Genomic DNA, 25,923 nt, shown 5'->3' with positions numbered 1-25,923 from the left:
GTTTTAGATAAATTTTAGTGATTAGGTAAATTCACAAATATGAAATCTATAGTAATGATGATTGACCATATGTACATAAGACATTTACAAATTTCCCATGTCTTCTGGAATATTTCTGAAATCTTAGTTTTCAAATATTGATTTCAGAACTATTTGGTATGTGAATGCATATGTGTATCAAAGATAAGTGAGCTGAAGATTTGGAATATAAATAGGTTCCCTGCTTTTGATAATCTGGTTTAACAGAATATTAAAAATGCAATTAAAACAGAATTTTTAATCTATCACCACATTTTAATGATGAGTGCTTTTTTTGGTTTGCTTTTGTAAGTTAAAAATAATTTAATTTTGAGCCAGGCACAGTGGCTCATGCCTGTACTCCCTGCACTTTGGGAAGCGGAGGCGAGAAGATTACCTGAGTCCAGGGGTTCGAGACCAGCCTGGGCAAATTGGTGAGACCTAGTCTCTATAATAAACTTAAAAATTAACTGGGTGTGTGGCACAAGCCTGTAGTCCCAGCTACTCAGGAGGCTGAGTTGGAAGGATCACCTGAGCCCAGCAGGATGAGGCTGATGTAGCCATGAGGGTGCTGCTGCACTCCAGCCTGGATGACAGAGTGAGACTCAGACACAAAAACAAAACAAAACAAAATAATATAAAATAAAATAAATAATAACAGTGATAATTTAATTTCAGAAAACAAGGTAGAGAGATGATGGTACCAATTTGTTTTTAATCAAAAATGCTCTAAATTTTTCATTGTTTATTTGAGAATTCTTTTTTATTAGTTACCTGGTATTGTGTTAGTCCTTCCTCTATTTGTATAATAGTTAAAGATTAGCTGTAATGACACGCCTAAAATGCACTGAACACTTACTATGCACTAGGCACTGTGATAAGCACTTTACATTCATGATACCATTTTTCATCTGCACAACAAAGCTACTATGAAACAACTGGAATTCCAGGCATTTGCACACAGGATCTGGTGCCAAGTCTAACCCTTAATGCACAAATTCCTTTTTCCAGCCTGAGGTTTATGAAAAGATTTGTTCTTGCAGTTGTTTTATCCAGACAGTGCTAGCATGTTTTTTTATTTGAATGCTGTAAGTATTAATTGCCCTTGTTAAAGACACATTTGGGTGACAAGCAAAGATGATTATGATATTGACAGTATGTTATATTGAAAATGTCATTGAAGTACCAGCTATGTGACCTTGGTCCAGTCGTATAATCTTTGTGGGCCTTGTTTTACTCAGCTGTACCATGACAAGCTTTCAGTAAATTATTTCTTAGGGTCTTCTATGATTCTATAATGGTTATAATAATAATAAAACCCAATACATTTCTAAGAACAAAAGTTAATGCAGTTAAAAAAAATGAGAAGCCAACCTTGGACTATAATTCACCAGGCAAGTTCTTTTAAAATAGATTTCCTTCAGCCTTGAGAAGATGTTGGACATTCAGACTATGTTATGTTTTCTTTAGGATATAAAAAGTTGGACATAATTTCTTGTCTTCAGTTTTAATATTATTTCTCACCTATCACTTAAATAAGCTTTCTCATCAGTGTTGTCCTTATAGTAAAACCCGAAGGCAACTGACCAGAAATTTCAATTAACTGTTTACCATTTGTTCATTCATCAATTTCACTGCGTTCTACTCTTAGGAGGTGGAGATAAATGACAAGGCAATGAGCTGCCGCCAGGATTGCTCCTGGAAAGCTGTAGAGACAGTTTAATCTACCACATTTTCTTTATCTCCATTTATAGAAAGGTATTGTATTAATCATTCTTTTCAAAAATGACTCTAAAAGAACCACAAAATTCCAAACTGTAGATAAATATTTAATCCCTTATATTTCCTATTCTCCGCTGGCGAGGGTAGGAAAGTAAAGAGTGAATGGGGTGGAATTGGGGACAATCACTGCAGGGGACAATCACTGCACCTCCTTGTCTCCCACCCTCCACCAGGGTCATGGGCACCAGCCTCTTGGAGATACCGACTAAATATCATCCCATGAATAAATGACTTCATAGGGCCGTGCAGGCTAGATCATCTTTTACTTTTATAACTTTGTCTAATTGAAATTTTTACAGAGGCAATTGTAGAATCACAGGCAGTTGTAAGAAATAATAAAGAGTGATCCTGTGTGTATTTTTCCCAGTTTCCTCCAGTAGAAACACTTAAAAAATCTATAGTATAATATCACAATCAGGATACTGACATGGATACAACCCACTGACCTTATTCAGATTTTGTACTCATTTGTGTGTGTGTGTATGTGTGAAGGAAACCAAGAGCACAAGCTGACAGAGTCCTTGTGTTCTTTGTTTTATGTTCAAGGAACTGAGCCTACATTTCCTTTGTCTCCCCTGGCCTTTTGGTTGCATTTCTGTGGATAGCCAAGCGGTGCCAAGTCTGGCCTGGAACCTACTCATCCTAAGTGATTACCTTGCTTAGCATAGATGTTAAGATATGCATAGTTTAGTCATTGATACTTACCCTGCTTGTGTGATTTAACTCAGTCGTTAACATATCCTGCTTGTATGCTTTCGCCTTCCTTTGTGAGATTTTTGTCCTATGTAAGAGGCATGTGATGAAATAAATTTGCTCTCTCTCGCTCCTTGCTACCTGAGAGGGAGTCCTCCCAATCCCGCTGTTTCTCTGTCTCCTTCTTTTCTCATTCCCTTTCCCCAACTCAGGCCCTGATCAGTGGAGGCTGGACCCTCGCATGTGTGTATTTAATTTTGCACAATTTTATCACCTGTGTAAGTTTGGGCATCTACTGCCACAGTCAAGATGATGAGCAATTCCCACTGCACAAGAATTCCACGTGTTGCCCTTTGATTACAACCACACCATTGCCTGAGCCCACGGGCTGGTTCGAGACCAACCCGGGCAATTTGGCAAGACCTCGTCTCCACAATAAAATAAAAAGTTAGCCGGGCATGGTAGTGCAAGCCTGTAGTTATGGCTACTTGGAAGACTGAGGTGGAAGCCTGAGGCAGGTCGACACTGGGGTGGTTGTGAGTGTGCCACAGCGCTCCAACCTGAGTGACAGAGTGAGACTCCAACTCAAAAAAAAAAACCCAACAAATTCTGATTACAACCACCCCTCTCTTCCTTCCTCCTCCCTTCTGCCCTAGTCACTAATCCCTGGCAATCGTTACTCTGTCCTCCATTTATAACATTTTGTCATTTCAGAAATATTATGCAAGCAGAATCATTAAATATGTGACATTTTGGGATTGGCTTTTTTGCCCTCAGCGTAATTTTCTAGAGATTCATCCAAGTTATTTTGTTGATTCCTTTTTATTGCCGAGTAGTATTCCAAGTTCTGGATATACCACTTGTAGAGACTTTATAATGGAGCTATATTCTGTAGTTTATCAATATGCCTTTCTCTTTTACCTTTCCTAGTAATGACTGATGTCTTGGTCAACCCAAGGCATCTGTCTTCCTGAGGAGGGAATGGGAAATAAAGATGGGAGAAGGCAGGATTTGTTGCAGGTTACATTCAGGTTCTGATATGTACTACTGTGCGAGGTATCACTGGAATAGTTTTGAATGTGTCAAAAATGGAAACCTTAATTTTTACCCTCCAGTCTCCAAACTACTTCTCTCTCAGTGTCCTTCATTGCAGTAAATGGTCCCACCATTCTAGCTATGCAGGTCAATACCTTGGGAAATCAATCATCTTTGACATCTCTTTTACTATCACATCCAGTTGATCACCGACCACTATGGGTTTTGACTTCAGTGTTATCCTATTCCTGGTATTTCTCCATCACTATCACTGCTGCTGCTTTGGTTGCAAGCATCACCATCTCTCACCTGGCCTCCACAATTGTATTTTATCTGGTATCTTGTGTCTGTCTTGCCCTATATCTGCTCACCCTTTCTGTTAATACAGCACTCAGCAACTGGAATGGGTTGTTTTTTAATATACAAATAGGATTGTGTCACTTATGTGCTCAAAACTTCTTGCTGTTTTCCATCTTGTTTCTAACGAAATGCAGACTCTCCAAGAGAGTCCACATCTGTACAATCTGGCTGCCAGCTAACCTTCCCACTTCATCTGTTTCCCGGCTCTGTCCCTTGACCACTGTATTTCAACCACACTGCTCTTCTTAATTAATTAATTAATTTCTCTCTCTCCCTCTCTCTTTCTTTCACTCACAGAAACAGGATCTCACCATGTTGCCCAGGTTGGTCTCGAATTCTTGGGCTCAAACAATCCTCTTGCCTTGGCCTCCCCAAATGCTGAGATTATGGATGTGAGTCACTGCACCGCCCCCACATTGCTTTTCTTTCTGTCCTTGATGAAGCCAGGCATGTCTGTACCTCACAGTCTATGAATTGCCATTCACTTTTCCTGGAAGGCTTTTCCAAGAGATGTCCACATTGCTTCCTTTCTCACTTCATTTAGGACGCGGCTTAAATGTTCTCTCCTCAAAAAGGACTTCTTTGGCCATCTTAACAATTTTTGTCCCCTAATCCTTTATTTTATTTCATAGCACTTACTACCACTGACATTTATAGTGTGCAATTTTTTTTCATTCTTTGTCTATGCTCATTAGAATATATGCTTCATAAAGACAAGGGATTTTTGTTTGACTTGTTTTATGCTTATCATCTGGTACATATAAGAACTTAACATGCTTTTAAGTGGAAAAGTGATTTCTCCAAATTTCTTTGCTCATACCTTTTAATACATCAAGGACTAAGCTTGGAGGATCCAGGTCATAGAGTTCTCCTGTGACAGAGAGACATCCATCCCCCCAAGTGTGGTAGAGTGCATTGTTGGAGCCCAGTTCTCCACCCATTCCACCCCTCCACTCTGTGTCCTTTGCCTGTGACTTTGCTGTTTTTCCCACTGAAGGGCTTCCCACTCACTTTCTCTTCAGTGTCCCTGGATTTGGGCAAATGACCTGCCTTGGGCAATGGGATGTGAGTGGATGAGGCAAGACCAAAGGCTTGGAAAATACTTGCATGAGTGGGCTTGTTCTCCTGTGTCTCTGTCAGAGATGAATATACATCCACGTGCTCATTCTCTGGTCCCAGGAGGAAGAGGAAACAACAGAGCTATGTGACCCTCGGCTGACTTAGAGATCAGTGAGAAAATAGGATTGTTGTGTTAAGCTGCTGAGTTTTTGGAGTTATTTGTTAGATGCCACTTTATTTTATTTTATTTTTGACCAATAGGAAGTAAAAGCAAATTTTTTTTTCTTTCTTAAAGACCAAGAGAACTATGAGAAAAAGAAGAGACAGTAGGAGAGAGGAGAGCTAAGCTTTGGCCTAGAAAGCAGGAGGTGTGATTATAAAGGACGAGGGCGAGGACTGAGGGCCGAGGGCTCTTGCCTGGCTTCCCAGTCTGGGGCTCTGGAGAGAGACTGCTGTGTTGGTGGGTCCTGAACCAACACGGGGCAGCTCAGCCTCATGTCGGGAGGGAAGAAGAGAGAGCAGACAGGATCACTGGCCCTCATGAGTCTCTTTTTTTGGTGTGGCATGACTCCTCAGATGAAAGCCAGTGGCTCTGCCATGGGGGCTGAATTGGGGGTGTTGACAACCTGCATGGGTAGGAGGGAGGACGTGACAGAGGTTTAGGGACTTCTCTCAAGTACGAGCTGAGAGGATAGCAAGTAAGCAAGGGGACTGATGGCAGACACTCCCTGAGAGTATTGCCTGAGTCGAAGGAAAGGCCTCTAAGTCCATCAGTCACAGAATTAACCTCCAAGGCCAGAAGAGTACCCGGGACGCAGGACTCCGGGCTGGAGGCAAGTAGATGCCCGGTTGCACAAACTCAAGGACCAGTATGAACCCAGGTCCCACCCCGCCCACGACGTAACTTAAGAACACTTAAGTTACTCATCACTGTCCATCCTCTTCTATATTCTGTACTCCTGGTCACCATATTATAGAAGGAAGCAGGAGGTGAGGGAGGCTATTTGAGAGACTGGAACTTTTTATTCAGGAGAGACAGAGCACACGCAGAAGAGAATGTTAAAATGATCAAGTCAGACTCAGCTTTAAAGCAGGCCGGACGTTTAGTTTATTTGCCCTTGTTATGCAGAAGGAATACGAGATTATCATAGACAAATGAAGACACTGCATTTTCTCTGCATACGCATGTTGTTTCGTGCATTACAATGTGCAACTCTGTGATAACCATGGCAACCTGCAATTTGGTCTCCCTGAAGCCTTTCACTCCCTGTTAAGCATTTTGCACTCTGCAGATGGTATTATCCGGCTAAAGTGTTAATCTGATCAGTTTATTCTGATAAAAAAATATTTCTTTAAAATTTCCTTTCACCCCCAGGATAACATTAAAACCTTAACATGGCTTATAAATAAATCTGAAATATGGCAGATGCTGTCAGTGCCCTACATTCACCTATGTTAGGCTCCAGAGACCGCTGGCTGTGATTCCCGGTTCTTTGCATTTTCCTCTGGCCTCGGAAGCATGTTGGGAGTAAACGCAGGGTAAACCAGAAGTGCTGTGGGATGGGGAGGAGGTGGAGAAAAGCCTTGGTTTTCCCGGGCCTTGGTGGAGCCGCTCCAAGGCATGTCCTGCACCGTTCCAGTTGCCTGTGACGGTGAGTGGCTTCGTAATGCTTCATTCCTTCCCGTTTTATTTCTCTACCCTGCTACTTGTGTTGCGTGGGATTGCCACCTCCCTCCCCAGGTATTGTATTCAAATCTCATTCTCAAGGGTTTCTCTAGGGAGAGCCCAAAACAAGACAGGTGATCACACAATTTAGCAATCTGCACAGAGTCACATTTTTAGAGTAAAGGTGTAAAGGTGAGAATACTTTCTTCTTGTCCTGACAGGAGTAAATTGGAACTGTCTCGGCCACTGTGAGATATTTGGTCCTACTTAGAAAGCCTGCTTTGATCTGAACCCTGCTTATTGCTTCTGCACTTTTATGCCTTAGCCTCTTTATATCTCGGTTTCAACTATTCTGAATGAAACTTGTGGTGCCTTATATTTCCTTGATGGCACACTGTTTCCATAGATGGTCACCACCGTACCTCCTATTGTACACCTTCCTTTGTAACATGACCTTGCCACTGAGCCTCCAAGAGGTGGAGTCTACTTCCTTTCTCCTGGACTTATGGGCTGGAGCTCAGATTTTGCCCAACAGCATGTAGCAAAAGTGATGAGTGTAACTTCTGAGGTTGGCTCTTACCTTTCACCTTGCTTTTTGGAAAGATTCTTCTTGGAGCCTAGCCTCCATGAAGGTAACCCAAGCAGCCATGAGGTGGAGCCCCTGGGGAGGAGCTGAGCCTGTGACTGGTGGCCCTGCTGAATTCCTGGGCAGCCAGTGCTTGTTACCAGTCATGTGAGTGAGGGTATTTTGGACCATCCAGTCATCCTTACACCCACTCTGAAATCACAGGACGCAAAACAAACACTCTGTCTGCCCACAGAATTGTGAGAGATAGTAAGTTACTGTTTCAAGCCACACCATTTTTTGGGGGTATTGTTGTGCAGCAATGCAGAACTGACTCCACTTCCCCCTTTCTGCTCTCCACTCCACCCCTTCCTCTGCCCAGATAATTGTAATTTACCAGCTTCTGCATCACTTCCTCTAGTGTGCCTTCCCTCATTCCTGCCCTTCCCACATTCTCCCAAAGAATCCGATACTTTCATATTCCATTTATCCTACTCCTTGCCCTTTTGCTTCTAATAGTCTTTTCATTGTCTTATCTTTCCTTCCAGTTAGAACTAAAGCTCTAAAGATGTCACCCAGTGTGGACTGATAAATTGTATGATCACCTAATCTTTTGGTGGTCTTTCCCAAGAGAAACCCCTGAGAATTGGATTTGAATACACTAAGTTTCCAAAGGCAGAAACTGTGCCTGTCTTGAATATCATTGATGCTCTAGGGACTTACGGCACTTGACCTAAGATGAGTATATACTTGTTTAATTATGACCGAATAAAAATAATGAAGATTTGTCACACACACACGGCAGATACTCTGCTACCTGTTAAACATGTATTGTTTTGTTGGATGCTGTGACATGGGATCCATTACTATTTCTACTTTACACGTGAGAAATTAGATGGGCACGATGTTAAATAACTTGCCAAAATCATACAGTTGGCAAATGATAGAGGAAGAGATCAAATCAAGAGTGGGAGAACGAAATCTACTCTTAAACACAGTTGTTATGTAGCAGTCAGGACAAGCTACGCTGTGTCACAGTAACAAACAGCCCTGCAGTCTTGGTGGTCTACCAAACAAAGGGTTTTTACTTTCTCACACTATATGTTCATCTCGAGTCAAAAGGGTTTTCTGTTTACCATGGTTACAGAGGGACCCAGGTTGATGAAACAACACTCTCTTAGATTAGCCAGTTATCAAGCCAAAGGGATAAAAGGACTCTAGAGGTCTTGTATCAGAAATACAAGGTAACTGTTTTAGCCTGGAAACCACACATGACTTTTCTGCTCATAACTTCCTGGCCAGAAATATTCAGTGAGCAGCATAAAGTCTACCACTGTATACTACCTCACCAACAAATGAAGAGCTAAGTATGTCATTGCCTGCTGTGGGAGAAGGCTTTGCTAAAGTTCCAGAAAGTTGTGGAAAGTCCTAAAATAAGAATTTTTAAAATAGTCAGTAGAAAGTAGTGTAAGACCAGAAAACTCCTTAATGTAGAAACCAAAAAACTCCTTAATCCAGAAAACTCCTTAATGTAGAAGCCAAATTTCCATTTAGCCCTTGTTGAATACTCAATAATGGAGAGTTCATCACCTCAAAGTAGTAGAGTCTACTCACTGTTGAAGAACTGTAATGGTTAGGAAATTCTTTCTTATATGGAGCTGAAATTTTCCTATACATGACTTCCACTCATTAGTATATATCAACCTTGTTGAGTAAGCCTTAACTAAGTCTAATCCTTACTCCATGTAGCAGTTGACAAAGATTGAAAATGAATTCTCTTAAATCACATTTTTTCCTCAATAAATATCTTCAAGTCTTTTTATTTTTCTTTTATGGGTCTTGTGTCTATCTGGTCTTCTCCTCAGAAGATTGATATCCTTTCTCTGGACACGATTCTTCTATTAATGTGACTCAGAATTGTATTCATTTAAGAATCTGCCACCATGTAATGTTGGCTTGTACCAAACTTTATATCAAACAATGCCCCCCTCCCGAGTTTTTTTTTAATGGTACCAGGAGTCTCCCATCTTCTACTTATGTGCTTTTTGGGGGTCTAAATTAAGTCTATCCCTATTATATTTCATCTCATTGCTTTTATCCCATTTTTCAGCCTGTCAAGAAGCTTTTGAAGAATTTTTTTTATCATCTAGTATATTAAACCATCCCTCTCAGCTGTGTGTCATTTGCAAACTTAAAAAGCATGTTATGTGTGTCTTTAACCAAGACATTGATAGAAATGTTGAGAAAGACATGAACAAACAGAAGACCTTGTTTTAGGCTTCAAATTATATTTCTCTTCCTTGACTCAAAGATTTCTTGAGAAACTACTAAATCTCCTGAAAACCAGAAACATAAAGTCCATGACCTCACTCAGTTGGTAAGTGATGGAAGATGGAGATAACCATGTCTGGTGACATTTCTCCTTTGTGAACCTTTGCTGATTGCAAAATTATGTAAGGATTTAGAATTATGTAAGAATTCATTTAAAAATTCTGCTGTTGGCTGACAGTGATTATACTTATTTCTAGAATATATTTCCTCCATTCTGTTTATAAAGATCACACTTGTCTTTGATTAGGTAACCTTTCTTCCACACTTTTTATGTATCCTTTAAAAAGCAGTGCTCCAATTCACAATAGCAAAAACACGGAATCAATCTAGATATCCATCAATGGTGGGCTGGATAAAGAGAATATGGTACATATACACCATGGGATACTATACAGCCATAAAAAGAACAAAATTATGTCCTTTGCAGCAGCATGGATACAGCTGGAGGCAATAATCCTATGCAAATTATCACAGAACCAGAAAACTGAATACCAATGTTCTCATTTATAAGTGGGAGTAAAACACTGAATACACATGGGTATAAGGATGGGAACAACAGACATTGGGGAGTCCTAAAGCAGAGAAGGAGGGAGGGGATAAGGGTTGAAAAACCACCCACTGGGTACCATGGCCACCACCTGGGTGATGGACTCAATAGAAACTCAAATCTCACCACCACACAATAAACCTATATAACAAACTTGCACATGTGCCCTTTGAGTCTAAAAAAAAATCATAATTAAGAAGAAAAAGAAATAAAAGCACTGCTCATCAATGAGCTCAGTGTGAAGCCATATTATGCATTCAGATCCATCTTTTCTTCCTTTTTTTAATGGGATCAGTTTCTGATTAGCAGACAACCCAGCAAAGCAACAACTCGGGGACATCAATCTCTAGGGGTTGTCAAAACCTGGCTGGAGTACATAAGATGTCTGTTGCAAGTTCAATACCATATGTCAGTACAGATGGATATTTATACAGCTGGAGAATGCAAATGGGTTTTTTCTCACTGAAGTATGTGCCATGTTCAAAGAAAAATTTAAAAAATGCTCCTCCCTAATTCTGCCCCTATGAAATACCCAAACATTAAAGAAATACTGTCTTGAAGGGGTGGCCAATGTTTAGCCCCCCGGGACCCACATGTCTCTTTTGGGTCCTCACTATGATTCCTTTGATTGTGTCAACAGAATTTTAACTCTAAAGTATTCTTTTCTTCTTTGCTTGTTTGTCACCCTGGAAGATGCAAGTGTCATCAGGAAGCAAAGCATAAATCTTGGGGCCACACATCACACTATTCAAATCCCAGCTTCACCACTGACTAGTTGGGTAGTTTTCAGCTACTAATTTTCAACTGGTTTTGTGCTCCTGTGGGACATTTGGTAATGTCTGGAGACATTTTTGGCTGTCACAACTGGGGAGTGCTACTTGTATCTAATGGGTAAAGTCCAGGGGTGCTACCAAACATCCTAAATGTGCAAGATGACCCCGTAGCAAAAATGTTCTCACCCAAAATGTCAATAGTGCTGCTTTTGGGAAACCGTGCTTTGAGAAAAAAGGTTAACTACTCTGAGTCTTGGTTCCCTCTTCTATACAGGTAGGGTGACAATGGTCTGGTGTGTTGAGAAGTATAGATGACACTATGCTCACAACATTAGCATAAGGCCTGGTACACAGTCAGCATCAAAATGCGAATTAATTTCATGTATGTATCAGGCATTGTGTTGGATACTTCTTAAGATGTTATTAAAAGTGTAGTTCTTTACTCCACAAGTATTTCTTGAGCATTTCCTAGATGCTAGGCACTGATTTGGCTGCTGCAAATAGAGTGGTTTTTAAAAAAAGACAACAATCCCTGTCCTTTTGGAACTAGCAACGTGCTAGTAGGTATTTGTGTTCCCCATTTTGCAGTGGAGAATCCAGGCTGTGAGAGGTTAAAGTAACAAAATAACTTGCCCAAGATTTCAATGCCAACAGAGGCACCTGGGTTCAAGTCTCACCAGCTCTGCCTGATTCCAGTGCCTGCACTCTTTCCTGCCTTTACTGTTGGATGCCTGCTTTGAGAAGAACCATGGTGTGAGATATGAGAGGGTAGCAGGGTGCCCTCTGTGCTAATCTTCTTGATAAGGTTAGCTAGCACCCTCATCCTCACCCTCTCACCCTACAGTATATTTCTACAGTGATATTCTTTCCCCTCTTTATTAATTCAACCAATATTTATCGAGGGCTTGTTTCTTGTTAGGATACCGCAGAACTTGAGATGCCGTCTTGGTCTGCAGGGAGTTCACGGGCCAGTGGGGATGACAGACAATTTCTGCTTGAAGTCAGTGCCCCGAGGACCCGCAGCAGGAGCCTTAACCATCCTCAAGTGCATGATGACATCTCCATCTTGGAATCGATGACTTCCTTACCATTACTTACCACCACATTTGTTATTAGTTTTCCTTTGGAGTACAAAAAAACCTGGTGTAGTGTTCATAAATCTGAGGCTCAAGTTATGCTTTTAGCTTGGCATGGATTTAAGAAGAACAGTAAATTCTTGGTTGCAGAGGATGATGCCTTTACGATATCACTTGTTTGTGACCTTGAAGGTCCATGCCATAGAGTATATTGCTGAAGTGTGATTTTAGTCACATGACCTGAAATACTGATGAACCAAAGAATGTTATTTATAATGAGGGAACCTAGCAGTCACCCAATATTCCCATCAAAACTTGACTTTGTGAATTTCACAAAGTAATAGAGATCATTCATAGTTGATACTTGAGGAATGTCATAGTGCAGTATCTTTAGGGTTATCATAGTATCATAGGGTAGAGTTTGTTTTGATATAACCATTATGGTTCTGAAAAAACACTTAACATTTCTAATTGTTCTTGACTGAATTGTAGAAATATGTATGGTGGTATTTGGGCACTCACCAATGTTTCAGGATACATGACTTATGAATGCCAAGGCCATACCTCACTAAACAGTCACTTTTTGTTGCTAATTGAGGACATCCCTCGACTTTTAGTTATAACCCTTTGGATGGAACTCTACCATGAGTGATAAGTTCTTCTGATCTGCCTAAGATGATGGATGCTCATCAGAGACACCTAGCTTCAAAACTTAGCTTTACCACATATAAGTTGAATAACCTTTATCAAATTGACCTGCCTTAGCTTCAGTTTCCTCATCTGTACAATGAAAATAATAATCACAGGTCTTGTTTCACTGCATTGTTATAGCATTTTGTTGTCATATTTGCACATGCAATATGTAATGTCACAAAGTCTCTGTCTTCTATTCTTGTTTGCAAACAATAAAGATGGGATAAGACCTTCAAAATACAGCAACTATAGGAAATGTTGGAGAAAATTTGGCTAAGGTCATTGGGGCTAGGTCATGCAAAGCTGGATTTGAGATCATGCCTGGGTGTTTTTTGGGGAAGTAAAGGATTAAGAAGTAACTATTTCTGATATTGGTACAAGAACAGGCATATAGACCAATGGAACAGGATAGGGATTCCAGAAGCAAAACCTCAATTTCTTAACCAGCTCATCTTAGACAAAGCCTACACCGTGAACCACTGGGAAAAGGAGAACCTATTCAGTAAATAGTGCTGGGAAAACTGGCTGACCACATGCAGAAGATTAAAACAAGGCCCCTACCTATCATCAACAGACACAAAAATCAACTCTAAATGGATAAAAGACCTAAATGTTAAAGCCTCAAACTATAAGAACCTTAGAAAATGCAGGAGCCACCCTTATGGAAATTGGAATAGGCAACCAATTCCTGATCAAAACTGCAAGTGCCCATGCCATGAGAGATAAGACAGACAAGTGGGACCTCATCAAACTGAAAAGCTTTTGCAAAGCAAAAGAAATCACTGAGAGAGTAGGGAAAAAATATTTCCCCACGGACTGGGGAAATATTCCACAGACTGGTAAAAAATATTTGCCAATTGTATATCTGACAAAGGCCTAACATCTAGGATCTACAAGAAGCTAAAACATGCCAAAAAGAAAAAAACAAACAGCCCCATTACAAAGTGGGCAAAATATATGAATAGACACTTCTCAAAAGAAGACATACAAGCAGAATACATGAAAAAATGCTCAGCCCCACTAGTCATCAAAGAAATGCAAATTAAAACCACACTGAGATACCACCTAACTCCAGTGAGGATGGCCATCATCCATAGCTCACAAACAAAACAAAACAAAACAAGAAACAGATGCTAGAGAGGATGCGGTGAAAAGGGAATACTTCTACACTGTTGGTGGGAGTGTAAGCTAGTACAGCCTCTGTGGAAAACAGTGCAGCAACTCCTAAAAGGTCTAAAAATCGACCTTTCATATGACCCTGTAATCCCCCTACTGGGAATATCCTGGAGGAACTCAGATCACTCTATGAAAATATACCTGCACACCTATGTTTATTGCAGCATTATTTACAATAGCAAAAACATGGAACCAACCATGCTGCTCATCAAAAGAGGACTGGATAAAAAAATGTGGTACATATACATAATGGAATATTATGCAGCTATAAAGAAGGACACATTTATGAACTTCACAGGAACTTGGGTGGACTTAGTGGCTATAATACTGAGTGATCTATCACAGAAACAAAGAACCAAGTATCACACGTTCTCACTCATAAGCGGACCTTGAACAACTATCCTAATAGTATAAGAAAGGGATGGTAGTAGTGGGAAACTGCCAGGGGAGGGGGAGTCACACTTCATCAACAAGGGTACCTGCATAAAGAACATTTGTATACCTACCCCTGGATCGTACCTTACATATTTAAAGTTAAAAATTAAACAAGGAAGTAGCTGCTGAATTGTCCTTTCATATTGTGTGTGAATATATTTGATCTTGACAGTGCTAATCTCTAGTGAAGAGAAAGACAAAAGAGACTCTTAGATTCACACACAAGGAAGGGTCACACACAAGAAGGGTCACACTGCCGAGTTCCTATCGGCCTTCTCATCTGTAAATGGTGTCAGGGAGATTTTTTGTGAGTGAGAGGAAGAAAGAATCACATTGATATGCTTTAACAAAGAAAAAGTTAAATATTGCTGGCAGGTAGAGGTCTTTAATAAACCTAATTTTACACACAGAATCCGAGAGCAGAGAGTAGGCATCACTTGAGTGGTAGTTTATGCCACGCACCACACGTCAGTTCCACTGCTTTTGTTGACTTACAAGCCTCTCAGCTCCAGCCACGATGTGTTTCAAGGGCAGACCAGGAACTTTAGAATGTATTACATGAGCGACAAAGATGACTTGACAATGCATGTCTTGCACATCACTGAGAACGACTGCACAACTTTTCTTGTATAGAGAAGACATCCGTGACTGGCCCCAGTGAGAGAAATTTACCTGGTTGTTTAAAGATCCAAATTCACTTTACCCAGATGCATGCTTAAGACACATTGATATCTAATGAACCAAATTCTTACCTATAACTTTTCCCAGGAAGAGCGACTTGGGAGAGTTGAAGAGAGTGTCAGATGAGCTTGGCAGATGGTAAGTCACAGAAGGATAATGATCCAGCTGCAAGAGAAAACAAGAGACAACTTTAGAAGCATGTCACCATCCTGCACTGGAATCGAATCTTCCCTAGGGGATGACATCACTCTTTGAACCCTGGCTTCCGGATATCTTATTTCCTCAGCCCTGACTTTGAAATACCAGCCTGAGAAACCCTCTATTCCTTTGCTCAGGTTATTTGAAAATCATTTGAACTTGGTAAGTTCCTTTTAGGAATTGTTCTCCAGCAGATGTACATTTTCTGTAGATAATTTACCTGTTGGATTAAGATCCTTGCTTTTTCTTTTTTTTTTTTTTTTTGAGTAGGGGTCTCACTCTGTCACTCAGGCTGGATGGTGAGGGTAGTGGCATGATCACGGCTCACCACAACCTCGACCTTTTGGGCTCAGGCAATCCTTCTGTCTCAGCCTCCAGAGTAGCTGGGATTACAGGTGCACACCACCACATCTACACAATTTTTTTGTAGCGATGGGGGTCTTGCTATGTTGCCTAGACTGGTCTTGAACTCTTAGGCTCAAGCGATCCTCCTGTCTTGGCCTCCCAAAGTGCTAGGATTACAGGTGTCAGCCACCACACCCAACTCTTGCTCATTTTAATGGAATTAAATCTGCTTGATTCAATCTCCAGTGTCAACCTCTGAGATATAAAATGCCACAAAATGTATTCTCTTAAGGATCCTCTCACTGAGCTGTTTTCTTCACCTTTTGGTACAATCAGCTTACAAAGCAATATTGAGCTTCACACACACACACATACACACACACACACACACACACACACACTCAGACGCTGAGATTCAAGTAGGGTGACTATATTAGGTTGATGCATAAGTTTGTAGCATTTGTTTTTGACATGACAACACTGTAGTGTTGGGAGCTTATCATTTGTCATTTGTCATTTAGAGTGACAATATTGTGCTTGTGATTACGCCTTGCATTCTGCAGATTTGAAGAAAGTCAATGCTGTCTGCGGGCTAAAGAAGATGGAATGTCAAGTGGAAAAAAACGAACACTTTCGACATTTTCGGAAGTGAGTTTGAGTTTAGCAGAGGAGTAAAGGCAGTGGGGTTGGCTTGAAATATTTGTGCCATGTATAGGGAGAATGCCTTCGGGGAAAGCACGGCAAAAACATGGTTTTGTCATTTCAAAGAGGGCCACTTTGACCTGAGTGATTCTCCGTGTTCAGGAAGGCCATCGGGCTTTGAGGAAGACTGTTTAATGCTTTTGTTCATGATGATCCAGGTCGGTCAACTTGAGAACTGGTAAATGTGAAAAGCTGTGACCAACCATTGAGGGACACTGGCATTCCACGGGCAAGTGAGAAAATGTTACAAACTCACACATCAAAACGATACATAGTTCCTTTGCTTTTCACAAGGACTATTTCTCCTTGTCACAGGCAGAGGGTTTCAGAGCTGTTGGGGGCAGGCGTAGTTGGCAGCAGAAAGAGGGAAATGAAACAGGTGAAACAGTGCACAGGTAATGACTGCTGGAGACATACACATTTCTGATCAGATTTCCCAGGTACAATGTGCAGACAGTGGTGTCATAGAACCATAGGCCTCATCTCGTCCTTTGTGTCCTTACATGGCTTTCCTCGCCTTGTGATCTCCACTGTCTTTTTACAATCTATACAGTCTAGCTGTGTTCCTCTAACTATGAGAGTTTAGAGCTTTCTGGACTTTTCTGTGTGCACCTGTGGAAAATCTCTTTTGTTAGCCATGTGAGAAGCCATTTCGGAAGTGAGCTTAATACCTGCTGAGGTCCCCACGATGAAAGGTGCGGGTCATGAGAAAACACAGCATCATCAAAGGAAGGCCCAACTTTACCTGTACGATCACCACTTGTATACCTAATCCTGAATCCCCATATCTTTAAAATTCGAATCCAAATCCCCATATCTTTAAAATAAAATAAAAACGTAAAGTGAACTTCTAGGGGAAAAAAAAAAAGAAAAGGAAAAAAGAAGTCACAGCATCATTCTCCAACCCTGGCATTCCCATGGGACCCGTGCCCGGTGTAGAGAAAGGAGATGGAAAAAGCAGCATTTTGCTGAAAGCAGCAGCACAGACTCAGAAAAGGATGCGCTCCCAAGTCCTTACTAATAACTGGGCCCAATCAGGCAGAAACAATCCTTCAGATGGGCAAGGATGAAGAAAGCCAGGTGTGCTCTAGGGACGCAGGAGAGGGTGGCGGGGCAGACAGTACAGGAAGTGAGCAAATCTCACTCACCGCAGGGAGAACGTGGGTGAATACTCATTCGTTATTAATGACTCTGCAGCTGAATCTTGAAATCACTTACTAGAAACTAAGAAATCATTAAGCAGTCAAGGTGAAGAGTCAAAGACTCATCACATCTTGGGACCTTTGAGAGTTTTGACCTATGGCATTGGTACTGTTTTTGTGCCTGACTAGTATTTTTGCAAAAAAAATAAAATTATTAAAGCAAACATCTGCATGTTCGGTTATCATTTTGAAAAGTTCTCTACAATGTCAGTTGCATCATTAACAAAACACTTATTCTGGCCAGAGAATCTTAAATATTTAAAAACCTCATCAAGTTGTTTTTTTTTGGAGCAAGGGCCACTCAAGTTGCGGCTGCTAAATATTAGCTAGCTGCTTTGGCGCCATCTGATGGCACATATGGGTAACTGCCGCTGCACCTCTCGACCTGTTGTCAAAATGGTTACTCGCAATATGCCAGTGTTAACCAGTAACCTATCCTGCCATGCCTTATGGTGATAATCGTCCCCTAAATCCATCCTATAATTTAAGAAGAAAATTTGTAACAAAATTCTGTTTGTTAAAGAACTTTAAAAATGAGTAAAGACAATGAATTGTATGCTTATTATAGAAGAAATATATAGATTTGCAGAAAAAAATGCCTGGTGATAATGAATGTTAATTTTTATACATATTCTTTCAATGTTAAAATAAAAATGAGACATAACCCAACTAATCCATTGTTGTTTTTTTTAACTTGATGATGGGTTATGAACCCTTCTCTTTGTCAAACAATACACAACTAAGTCACCATTTGTCATGAATGACTGGAATTCTATTTTATGGGTATACAGTACACAGTCTTTTTGAAAAATCAGATTTCTATGTTTAGACTTTTAGATTTCTTGGTCCTGGGTCCAGTACAGTTCTAAGCTTATGACAGGCTCTAGATAAAAGCGGTGCTGACCTTTGCTAATACAACTCTTAAAGTAGTGGGCATAGATGTGAAATCGGTCCTTAAGTGTGGTGTGACCCACATGGTGGAGTTACCTTTCTTCTCCTGAACTGTTTCTATAGGTCTAGACCATATGGACTTTAAGCAACCATATTATATTATTCGTACTGAGCTCATCGTGAAATGAAACTCTTAGTTTACCTCCATAAATGTATCCCTTCCTATATTATACTGTTGATGGCTTGAACCCAAATGCTGTTTTACATCTATTTATATGAAATTCTATTTCTTTTGTTTTGAACCACAAACTCTGTCAGCTAACATATCAGTAATCCTGCTTGTTTTTGACTTTTCTAAAAATATAATAAATACTCGCCCCTTTAATTCATTAACACAGTTCTTCATTAAAAATCACTGAACAGGAATCGAAATGGGCGATGGTATATAATTCTAGCCCAAATGACCAGTTCAGTTGGGCAAAGGTTTTGTAACAACTACTGGAAAATACAACACATGCTGAAGGTGCACAGAAAGCTTTAATGTTCACAAGGATTCAGCTCCAGTGCATGAGGAAATTTTGTAGGGAAGGAGGGAAGAAGGAAAGTAGGTGTGCTGGAGAGAGAGGGTTGGACCAACTTTTCCTTATTACTAGGGAAAGAGTCTCCATGCTTCTTGATGCCTTCTCGATCTCATGCTCCTGCTTGCTTTGTGCCTAAGAAGGAGTACTGTGACCAGGTTAGATAGTCGGAATTGTGGGATCGTGGGGGATCGTGGGGGCCATGGGATCGCGGGGGCCGTGACCACATGGGTGGGTGGAATCCTGGGGGCTGTGACCAGATGGGATGGGTGCAAAGATTCAGCTCCTGGGGGCTGTGACCAGATGGGATAGGTGGGAATGTGGGAAGTGACCGGAAGTGGAGAGGACAGGAAAGGAAAAAGCAGCTCTAAAGCTGGCAGTTGACAGTATTACCAATAGATGGCGGTGTCCCCCAGCTGAACATAACTCCAAATAGTGGTACAGACAAGGTCTCTCCTTGGCTTGACCACAAGGGCACAAGACCACTCAGGAATCGTGCCTGAAGCGAGGGGTGATGGACAGAATGATGTGTCCTAAAGGTACCCATGCCCTAATTCTCAGGACCGGAAAGCGTGTTAGGTGGCGAGAGGGACTTCAGAGATGGGATCAGGGTGAAGATCTTGGGATGGGGAGATTATTCCTGACTATTTAGATGGGTCTCTTGTCTTCATCAAGGTCCTTATGGGAGGAGGCGGGAGGGGCAGAGTGAAGAGATGTGACAACAGAAGCCAGAAGTTAGAGGGATGTGGGGATGGGGCCGAGGAGTGGAGGTGACTTCTAGAAGCTGAAAAAGGTGGGGGAACAGATTCCCTTCTTCTCAGAGCCCCCAGAAAGAACCAGCCTTTCTGACACCTTGGCTTCAACCACTCACACTGATTTTGCACTTCTGACCACCAGCACTGTTAGATAGTAAATTTGTGCTGTTTTAAGGCCCTAAATGTGTGGAAATTTGTTACAGCAACACTAGGAAACTAACATAAGAAATTTTTAAAAAGACCTCATGCAACCAAAAAGCCAAACATCTCATTCTCCCAGTAATTTCTCCAATAGCAACCTTAGTGTTCACCATTCTTTCTGCCTCCCAGATGGAACTTATTCGGAGACACAATTACTGAATTACCCCTGCTTTTCGGAGAGTACCTAGGCGAGAAGAGACCTCTGCTTCCTTGAACCCCCCCACCACAAAAGCTCCTACAACAAGCCTTTCCTGACTCTTCCAGAGACATCCCATGGCTCCTCAAAATAAGGGTCCCTTTGTGTCAATTACCAGTTTATTGCCTCCAAGCTGCAAATGCACCCTTCAATCCATGCTCTATGATAAACAACGGGATTCCTTTAGGCATCTACAGCATTTGAAGGGGGCACAATGTGAAGCTTTTTCAGTAGAGTGTGCTAGAGAGACGCCTCAGGAGGAGGGAGCTTCCTGAAATTTCCGGCACAGGCTGGGGTAAGGGGGATAACAGAGGCTCTGCCTAGGGTGTGAGGATATGTGGTGGAGCCTGCCGGAGCCACAGGCCAGCAGGCCATCCTTCTGCGACCCTACCCTCTTGGCCGTGACAACCTGTCCACATGGAGACATAGGAATCCCCTCTCCCCAGCAGCCATGCCAGCCCCTGGCTCACAAGCCGAGGCAGTGGCCTGCTCCCCTCCTGCAGCCCGTTGCTTCTCCAGAGAGCTCCTCTGCTATCTGCCGGGCAGAATCACATCTTTTCCAGCAAGGTCTTGAAGGGCTTCAGAGTATGCCACCCCCAAAGATGCCAGTCTGGCATAGTGACTACTTTGAGCTAAAGACACTTGGAAAACAGCAGATGCAAGGAAGACCCTCTGACCTCCCCTTTTCTTCCTGAAAGCAGGAGACAAAATCTCTATATGAAAGATGCCCTCACTCTACCAGGAAGAAAAGAACATTCTCACTGCCAGAGATGGGGAGTTGAGGCTGAGAGAAATCTGTACAGCCAAAAATTGTTATTGTAGTTAAAATAACGCTTGTTAAAATAACCCTTATCTGCCCATATATTTTACATACACATGAGCTGTCTCCTTATATTCTGAGTTACTTCTTTGCAATCACTACTTTTTGTAACAACCTATTCTATGAGCACTTAGGCCTAACTGCTTCTTGGGTCTTCCTTTTCCTGTGAAGGCTCTCGTGGTTATGTAAAATTCAGCCTGCTGACTTTTAGTGGCTTTTAGTGACTTTTCAGTGGCTCAGCCTGTAACCCCAGCATTTTGGGAGGCAGAGGCGAGTGGATTGCCTGAGCCTGCAGGTTCAAGACCCGCTCAGGCAACTTGGTGAGACCTCATCTCTACAATAAATCAAAAAATTAGCCGGCATGGTAGTGTACACCTGTAGTTCCAGCTACTTGGAAGGCTGAGGTGGAAGGATCTCCTGATCCCAGCAGGTCGATGATGGAGTGGCTGTTAGTGTGCTACTGCACTCCAGAAAAAAAAAAGAAAAGAAAAATCAGCCTGCTTTTCCCCTGTTAATCTGACTCATGTCAACTTAATTTTCAGGCTCTGCTGGGGACCCTCAGAACGTAAAGGGGCAGGTTGGTCTCCACTATGGTCTAAAACTCTCTGAACTTGTCCTTCCTTAGATTGCATTTAATGTTTATTAAATAGGCATTATCTTGCTTCACTGATAGGATCAAGTGTCCACCATCACAAAGTCCGTGGCAGAATCAGCATTCTCAGCCAGCTGCATCTGTCTACAGAGACAAAAGGCCAAGCTATAGGCCACAGTCTTCTGAACTAGCCCAAGACTCAACAATTAAGAAAGAGAGAGGATCAGCTACATTTTAAGTATTTACATTTAAAAGAGAAAATGCTTCAAATCAGATACGGTGAGAAAAGCTTCTCCTGAAAAACCTAAGGAAATGACATATTATATAATTTCCCTTGTATTTCCAGGTGGCCACCGCTTTTCAAATGAGCCCTGGTGCATTTGCCATGGTTAAGTGCAATAATTTCAAGGTAATTTCTTTGGGGTCCAAGTGAGCTATTTTGTAGAAATGCATTTTGCTGTACATTTAGCTGGTGGTCATTTCACTGGCAGTTAAAAGGTGATAAGAGATTGTGTAATAGAGGCTCATTAAAATTAAAGACTGTGACTCTGTGTGCCCCAGGACAACCTTGAGGGAGCACTAATTTGTTCAACATTTACCATTAAACCATTAGAAGCATACTGATTCAGGCTGGGCCTTGTGTCTTACACACTGAGCTTAAAGCTTTAATGTCTGTTCAGGTATTATTTTGCAATTTCAGTTCATTTTCATTTCCAAGCCACGGTTTGTATTGGCAGAGTTTGAAGGGATTTCACTGACCTGTTTATGTTTGCGGATACAAAGGAAAAGATAAAGGAGAAATATTTAAATGGTGTGGGTTCTTTTGGACCAGTGGAGAGACTGGGCCCCATCTCCTGAGATGAAGAGATACAATTCCAAGTCAGGACCTGCGGCTACTGTGGGGGTGTATTTCTAGGGTTCTAGACAGGGAGACCCAAGATTTCTTCTTGCCTTTCCTAATCCCTAATTTTGGTGCCACTTGGAATTAGCTCTGTGATATTGAATTTAGAACATATTATCTTGATGAATGTTTTATTTATTCCAAGCTGAAACCTGGGCAGCAGAGCGAGACTCCAACTCCAAAAAGAAAAAGGAAGGAAAAGAAGAGAAAATGCTTATGCATAAGTCAGGTTCTGTCAGGGATTTTCAAGCAGAGAGGTGCATTAGAGACTTTAGTTCATCACCTTATTTTCACAAATGTAGAAGAGGAAGCAGAATGCGAGAGAGAGAGAGAGAGAGAGAGAGAGAGAGAGATCTGCCCAGGCCCCCAGACTGTAACCGATATACCAATATTAAACTCACAAAGGAATGTTCTTTGCCAGAAATGCTTAAGGCTGGAGAAATAAAGGATTTAAGAGACAGGTCTTTCTTTGTTGTTCATGAGCATGCTTTCTTTTTTAGAGACACCAAGAGGTTTCACTTATGGCGTGATAACCAATTTTAAAATGAGATGTATTATAAGTACTTATTACTATTGTCATCATGCCTTTATTATTATGGTAATGTAATCAGTACAATATATCTGCCTCTTAAGGTCTAGTACAATTGAAATCCTACCGTATTGATGCAATTAAAAGAATTAGTGAACCCATTAAGTGATTTATGTTTTATATCAAAAATTTCTCAAAATAGTAGAAAGAAAAAGAAATTCGTTTTCACACATTGATCTATTTTCTCTAGGCTGACACTCCACCTACTGGAAAAATACTGGATATTATTTAAAGCACAAGATATTTTAAAAAACACAAGAAAACTGATTTTCTATCAATAAATCCTTATAATTTTATAAACATCAATGAATGAGAGAACAAATTATCATTTTACAGTTGGTATAGCATTTGTTTAATAACATTCCTTTTTTTCATGGTAAGACTTTTTTTGCGTGCTGCATTTATTTTAAAGATGTGGGATACAAATCAGGATTAGGTATACAAATGGTCATTGTACAGGTAAAATTTGGGGCTGAAGCATTATTTTCAAAGATATTTATAGCACAAGTGGCTCAAACATTATATAATTGTTTCAAAGAACCTGGTCAGAAAATATGAAGCACACTTTTAGGTTTGCAATTGACTTGGAAATGAAAATTCAAATGATTACAAAGCATTAAACACAACATTTGAAACAGCCCCATTAAAAGGTGAGCAAAAGATATGAATAGACACTTCTCAAAAAAAGACATGGGGCAGCCAACAGACACATGAAAAAGTGCTCAGCCTCACTCATCATCAGAGAAATGCAAATCAAAATCACAAAGAGATACCACCTAACCCCAGTAAGAGTGACCATCACAACACATGATTATCACATGCTGTGATGGGTATAGTTACAAGGATTTTTTATCTGAAGATAAGTCCCTCACAGAAATACTGTTGACCCTTGAACAAGGGTTAGAGCTACATGGGCCCACTAATATGTGGATTTTTCCAACCAAACATGTATAAAAAATATAGAACTCACGTATATGCAAAGCTGCCCTCGGTATACATGGGGTTCACTGGGCTGACTCAGATCTGAGTATACATAGATTTTGGCAAACTCGGAGGAGCTTTGGCAAACTCCTGGACCCAATGCCCCATGTATAGCAAGGGTTGACTGTATACAATGAGTCAAATCCAGAGGAGTGAGGAGGTTGTCATGTCAGTTGGGAGCATCTGCTGTGTGCATTCCTGAGGCTACAGCTGTCTAGCAGTACACCAGCCCTGTAGGCCACCAAGGGAACAGATGAATAATTCTCACAGGGAAATCTGACTGCTGAGGGGTTGTGGACCCTTCACGGGAAGAGAGAGACCTTGGCATAAGACTCGGTTCATCCATCTGACCATATCTCCTTCTTGTTGGTAGCCTTTCAGTAACCATGTGACTCTCAATTCCTCCTAACATTTTGCAAGGGCTTCCATGTAGTTTTGCTGTCCAGCCAGCTTGTGACCTGGGACTGGAGTCGGGCCAATGATGTGCAGAAGATGTTCCCAGCCAGGTTCAAGGTACTAAGATTTTTGTTTTGAAAATACAACATAAAACAATTAGGAGATAATATCATGAGAAAATATAAGAAAACGGGATAGAAAATATTACCCCCAGTTATAAAATGGATGATATAGAGAATAACTTTCACCACAGTTCCATACTTAGACTGGCAGAGTGGACGAGTTTTGGAGGAGATTACATAATTTAGTTCTTTCTACGGGGTTTGCGGTGATCGGCCTCATTGATCCTTAGGATGCATTTTGGAAAGAAATAGTAGAGGAACATGGAAGGCAAATGGGAGACAGATTGTGAAGGGATTTGAATGCCAGGATGCAAAGATTGTATTGATTGGCTTGGACGACAGTTTTTAAGAAATCTACCTAACTATCCTTTAGGTATAGCAGCACCCCCGATTTCTTATTTTTTTAAACAGTTCTAAACTAGAGACAGACCCAACTTATTGTTATTTGTGACCATAATTTATAAATTTAATTATTATTATTATTATTTTAATAGAGACAGGGTCTCACTATGTTGCCGAGGCCTCCAGTGATCGTCCCTTCTTGGCCTCCCAAAATGTTGGGATTACAGACATGAACCACCACACGCAGCCTATAACCCCAAATTTTAATAAGGAGGCTAAAGCTGAGGTTGCTCTGGGCCTGTAAATTTGGACCCTGTTTTGGTAAAGTCAGCCTATTGTTGTACATCATAGTGGGGGAAACCTGGAGATGGGTGAGGAAGAGGTGAGGGTCCAGGGAGAAGGAATCAAAGATAAAGCAGACAGTCTGGCACTGTGTGGTGTGAAGCACTGGGAGAAACCTCTATAGAAGATGAGTAAAAAAACCATGGAGGGTATGAATATCTCATATGTGATATTCAGTGATTTATGGTTTAATACGCTGTGTGCCACCAGGCAGGGTGGCTCAAGCCTGTAATCCCAGCACTTTGGGAGGCTGAGGTGAGGGGATTGCCTGAACCCATGGATTCGAGAATAGCCTAGGCAATTTGGTGAGACCTCATCTCAACAATAAATCAAAAAATGAGCCGGGTGTGGTAGCGCATGCCTGTAGTTCTGGCTACTTGGAAGGCTGAGATGGAAGGATTGCCTGAGCCCAGCAGGTAGACGCTGGGGTGACCATGAGCATGCCACTGCACTCCAGCCTCGGTGACAGAGTGAGATTCCAACTTAAAAAAAAAATGCTGTGTGCCCCTTCCCATGGCCCTGAAATATTTGATCAAGGCTACTATTCAGTGAATGCTTTAGGTGGTTGTATGTGTTTGTGCACTGAAGAAAGTGCCATGCTTCATTCTGGGTGGATATGTTGTGGATCAGAGAGATCACCCAAGAAGACAAGTCTGGAAACAGAAAGCCACCTTGGAAATCCTGGGGGAGGGCTTTAGACTTACATCAGCGAGAAAAGGGTGGTGAAAATTGTGGCTCAAGGGGACCTAACCCAGACCGTAAGGGGCTGGAGGACTCTTGTTCACATGTAGTACTTTAGGGTTTGAGCACACATGGATGTGTCTGCAGAGACCCCAGGATTGACCCCAGAATCTCTCTCCTTGAGAAAATGGGAATCCTC

General features: G+C 41.4%; 1 protein-coding gene across 1 annotated transcript in view; it reads right to left on the bottom strand.

The window, feature by feature from the left end:
• Positions 1 to 25,923, bottom strand: part of LOC103260743 (contactin associated protein like 2) — a 528,300-nt gene that overhangs the window by 134,139 nt on the left and 368,238 nt on the right. The window contains exon 8 of the mRNA XM_008058392.2: positions 14,962 to 15,055. Coding sequence (XP_008056583.2) covers positions 14,962 to 15,055 — 94 coding nt within the window. The remainder of the gene's footprint in view (positions 1 to 14,961; positions 15,056 to 25,923) is intronic.

The sequence above is a fragment of the Carlito syrichta genome, unplaced genomic scaffold (assembly GCF_000164805.1).
Source record: "Carlito syrichta isolate Samal-C Ts95f unplaced genomic scaffold, Tarsius_syrichta-2.0.1 Scaffold303324, whole genome shotgun sequence".
Classification (NCBI taxonomy): Eukaryota; Metazoa; Chordata; class Mammalia; order Primates; family Tarsiidae; genus Carlito; species Carlito syrichta.
Note: the sequence above shows the minus strand (reverse complement) of the source record. Positions and strands in the feature narration are given on the sequence as shown.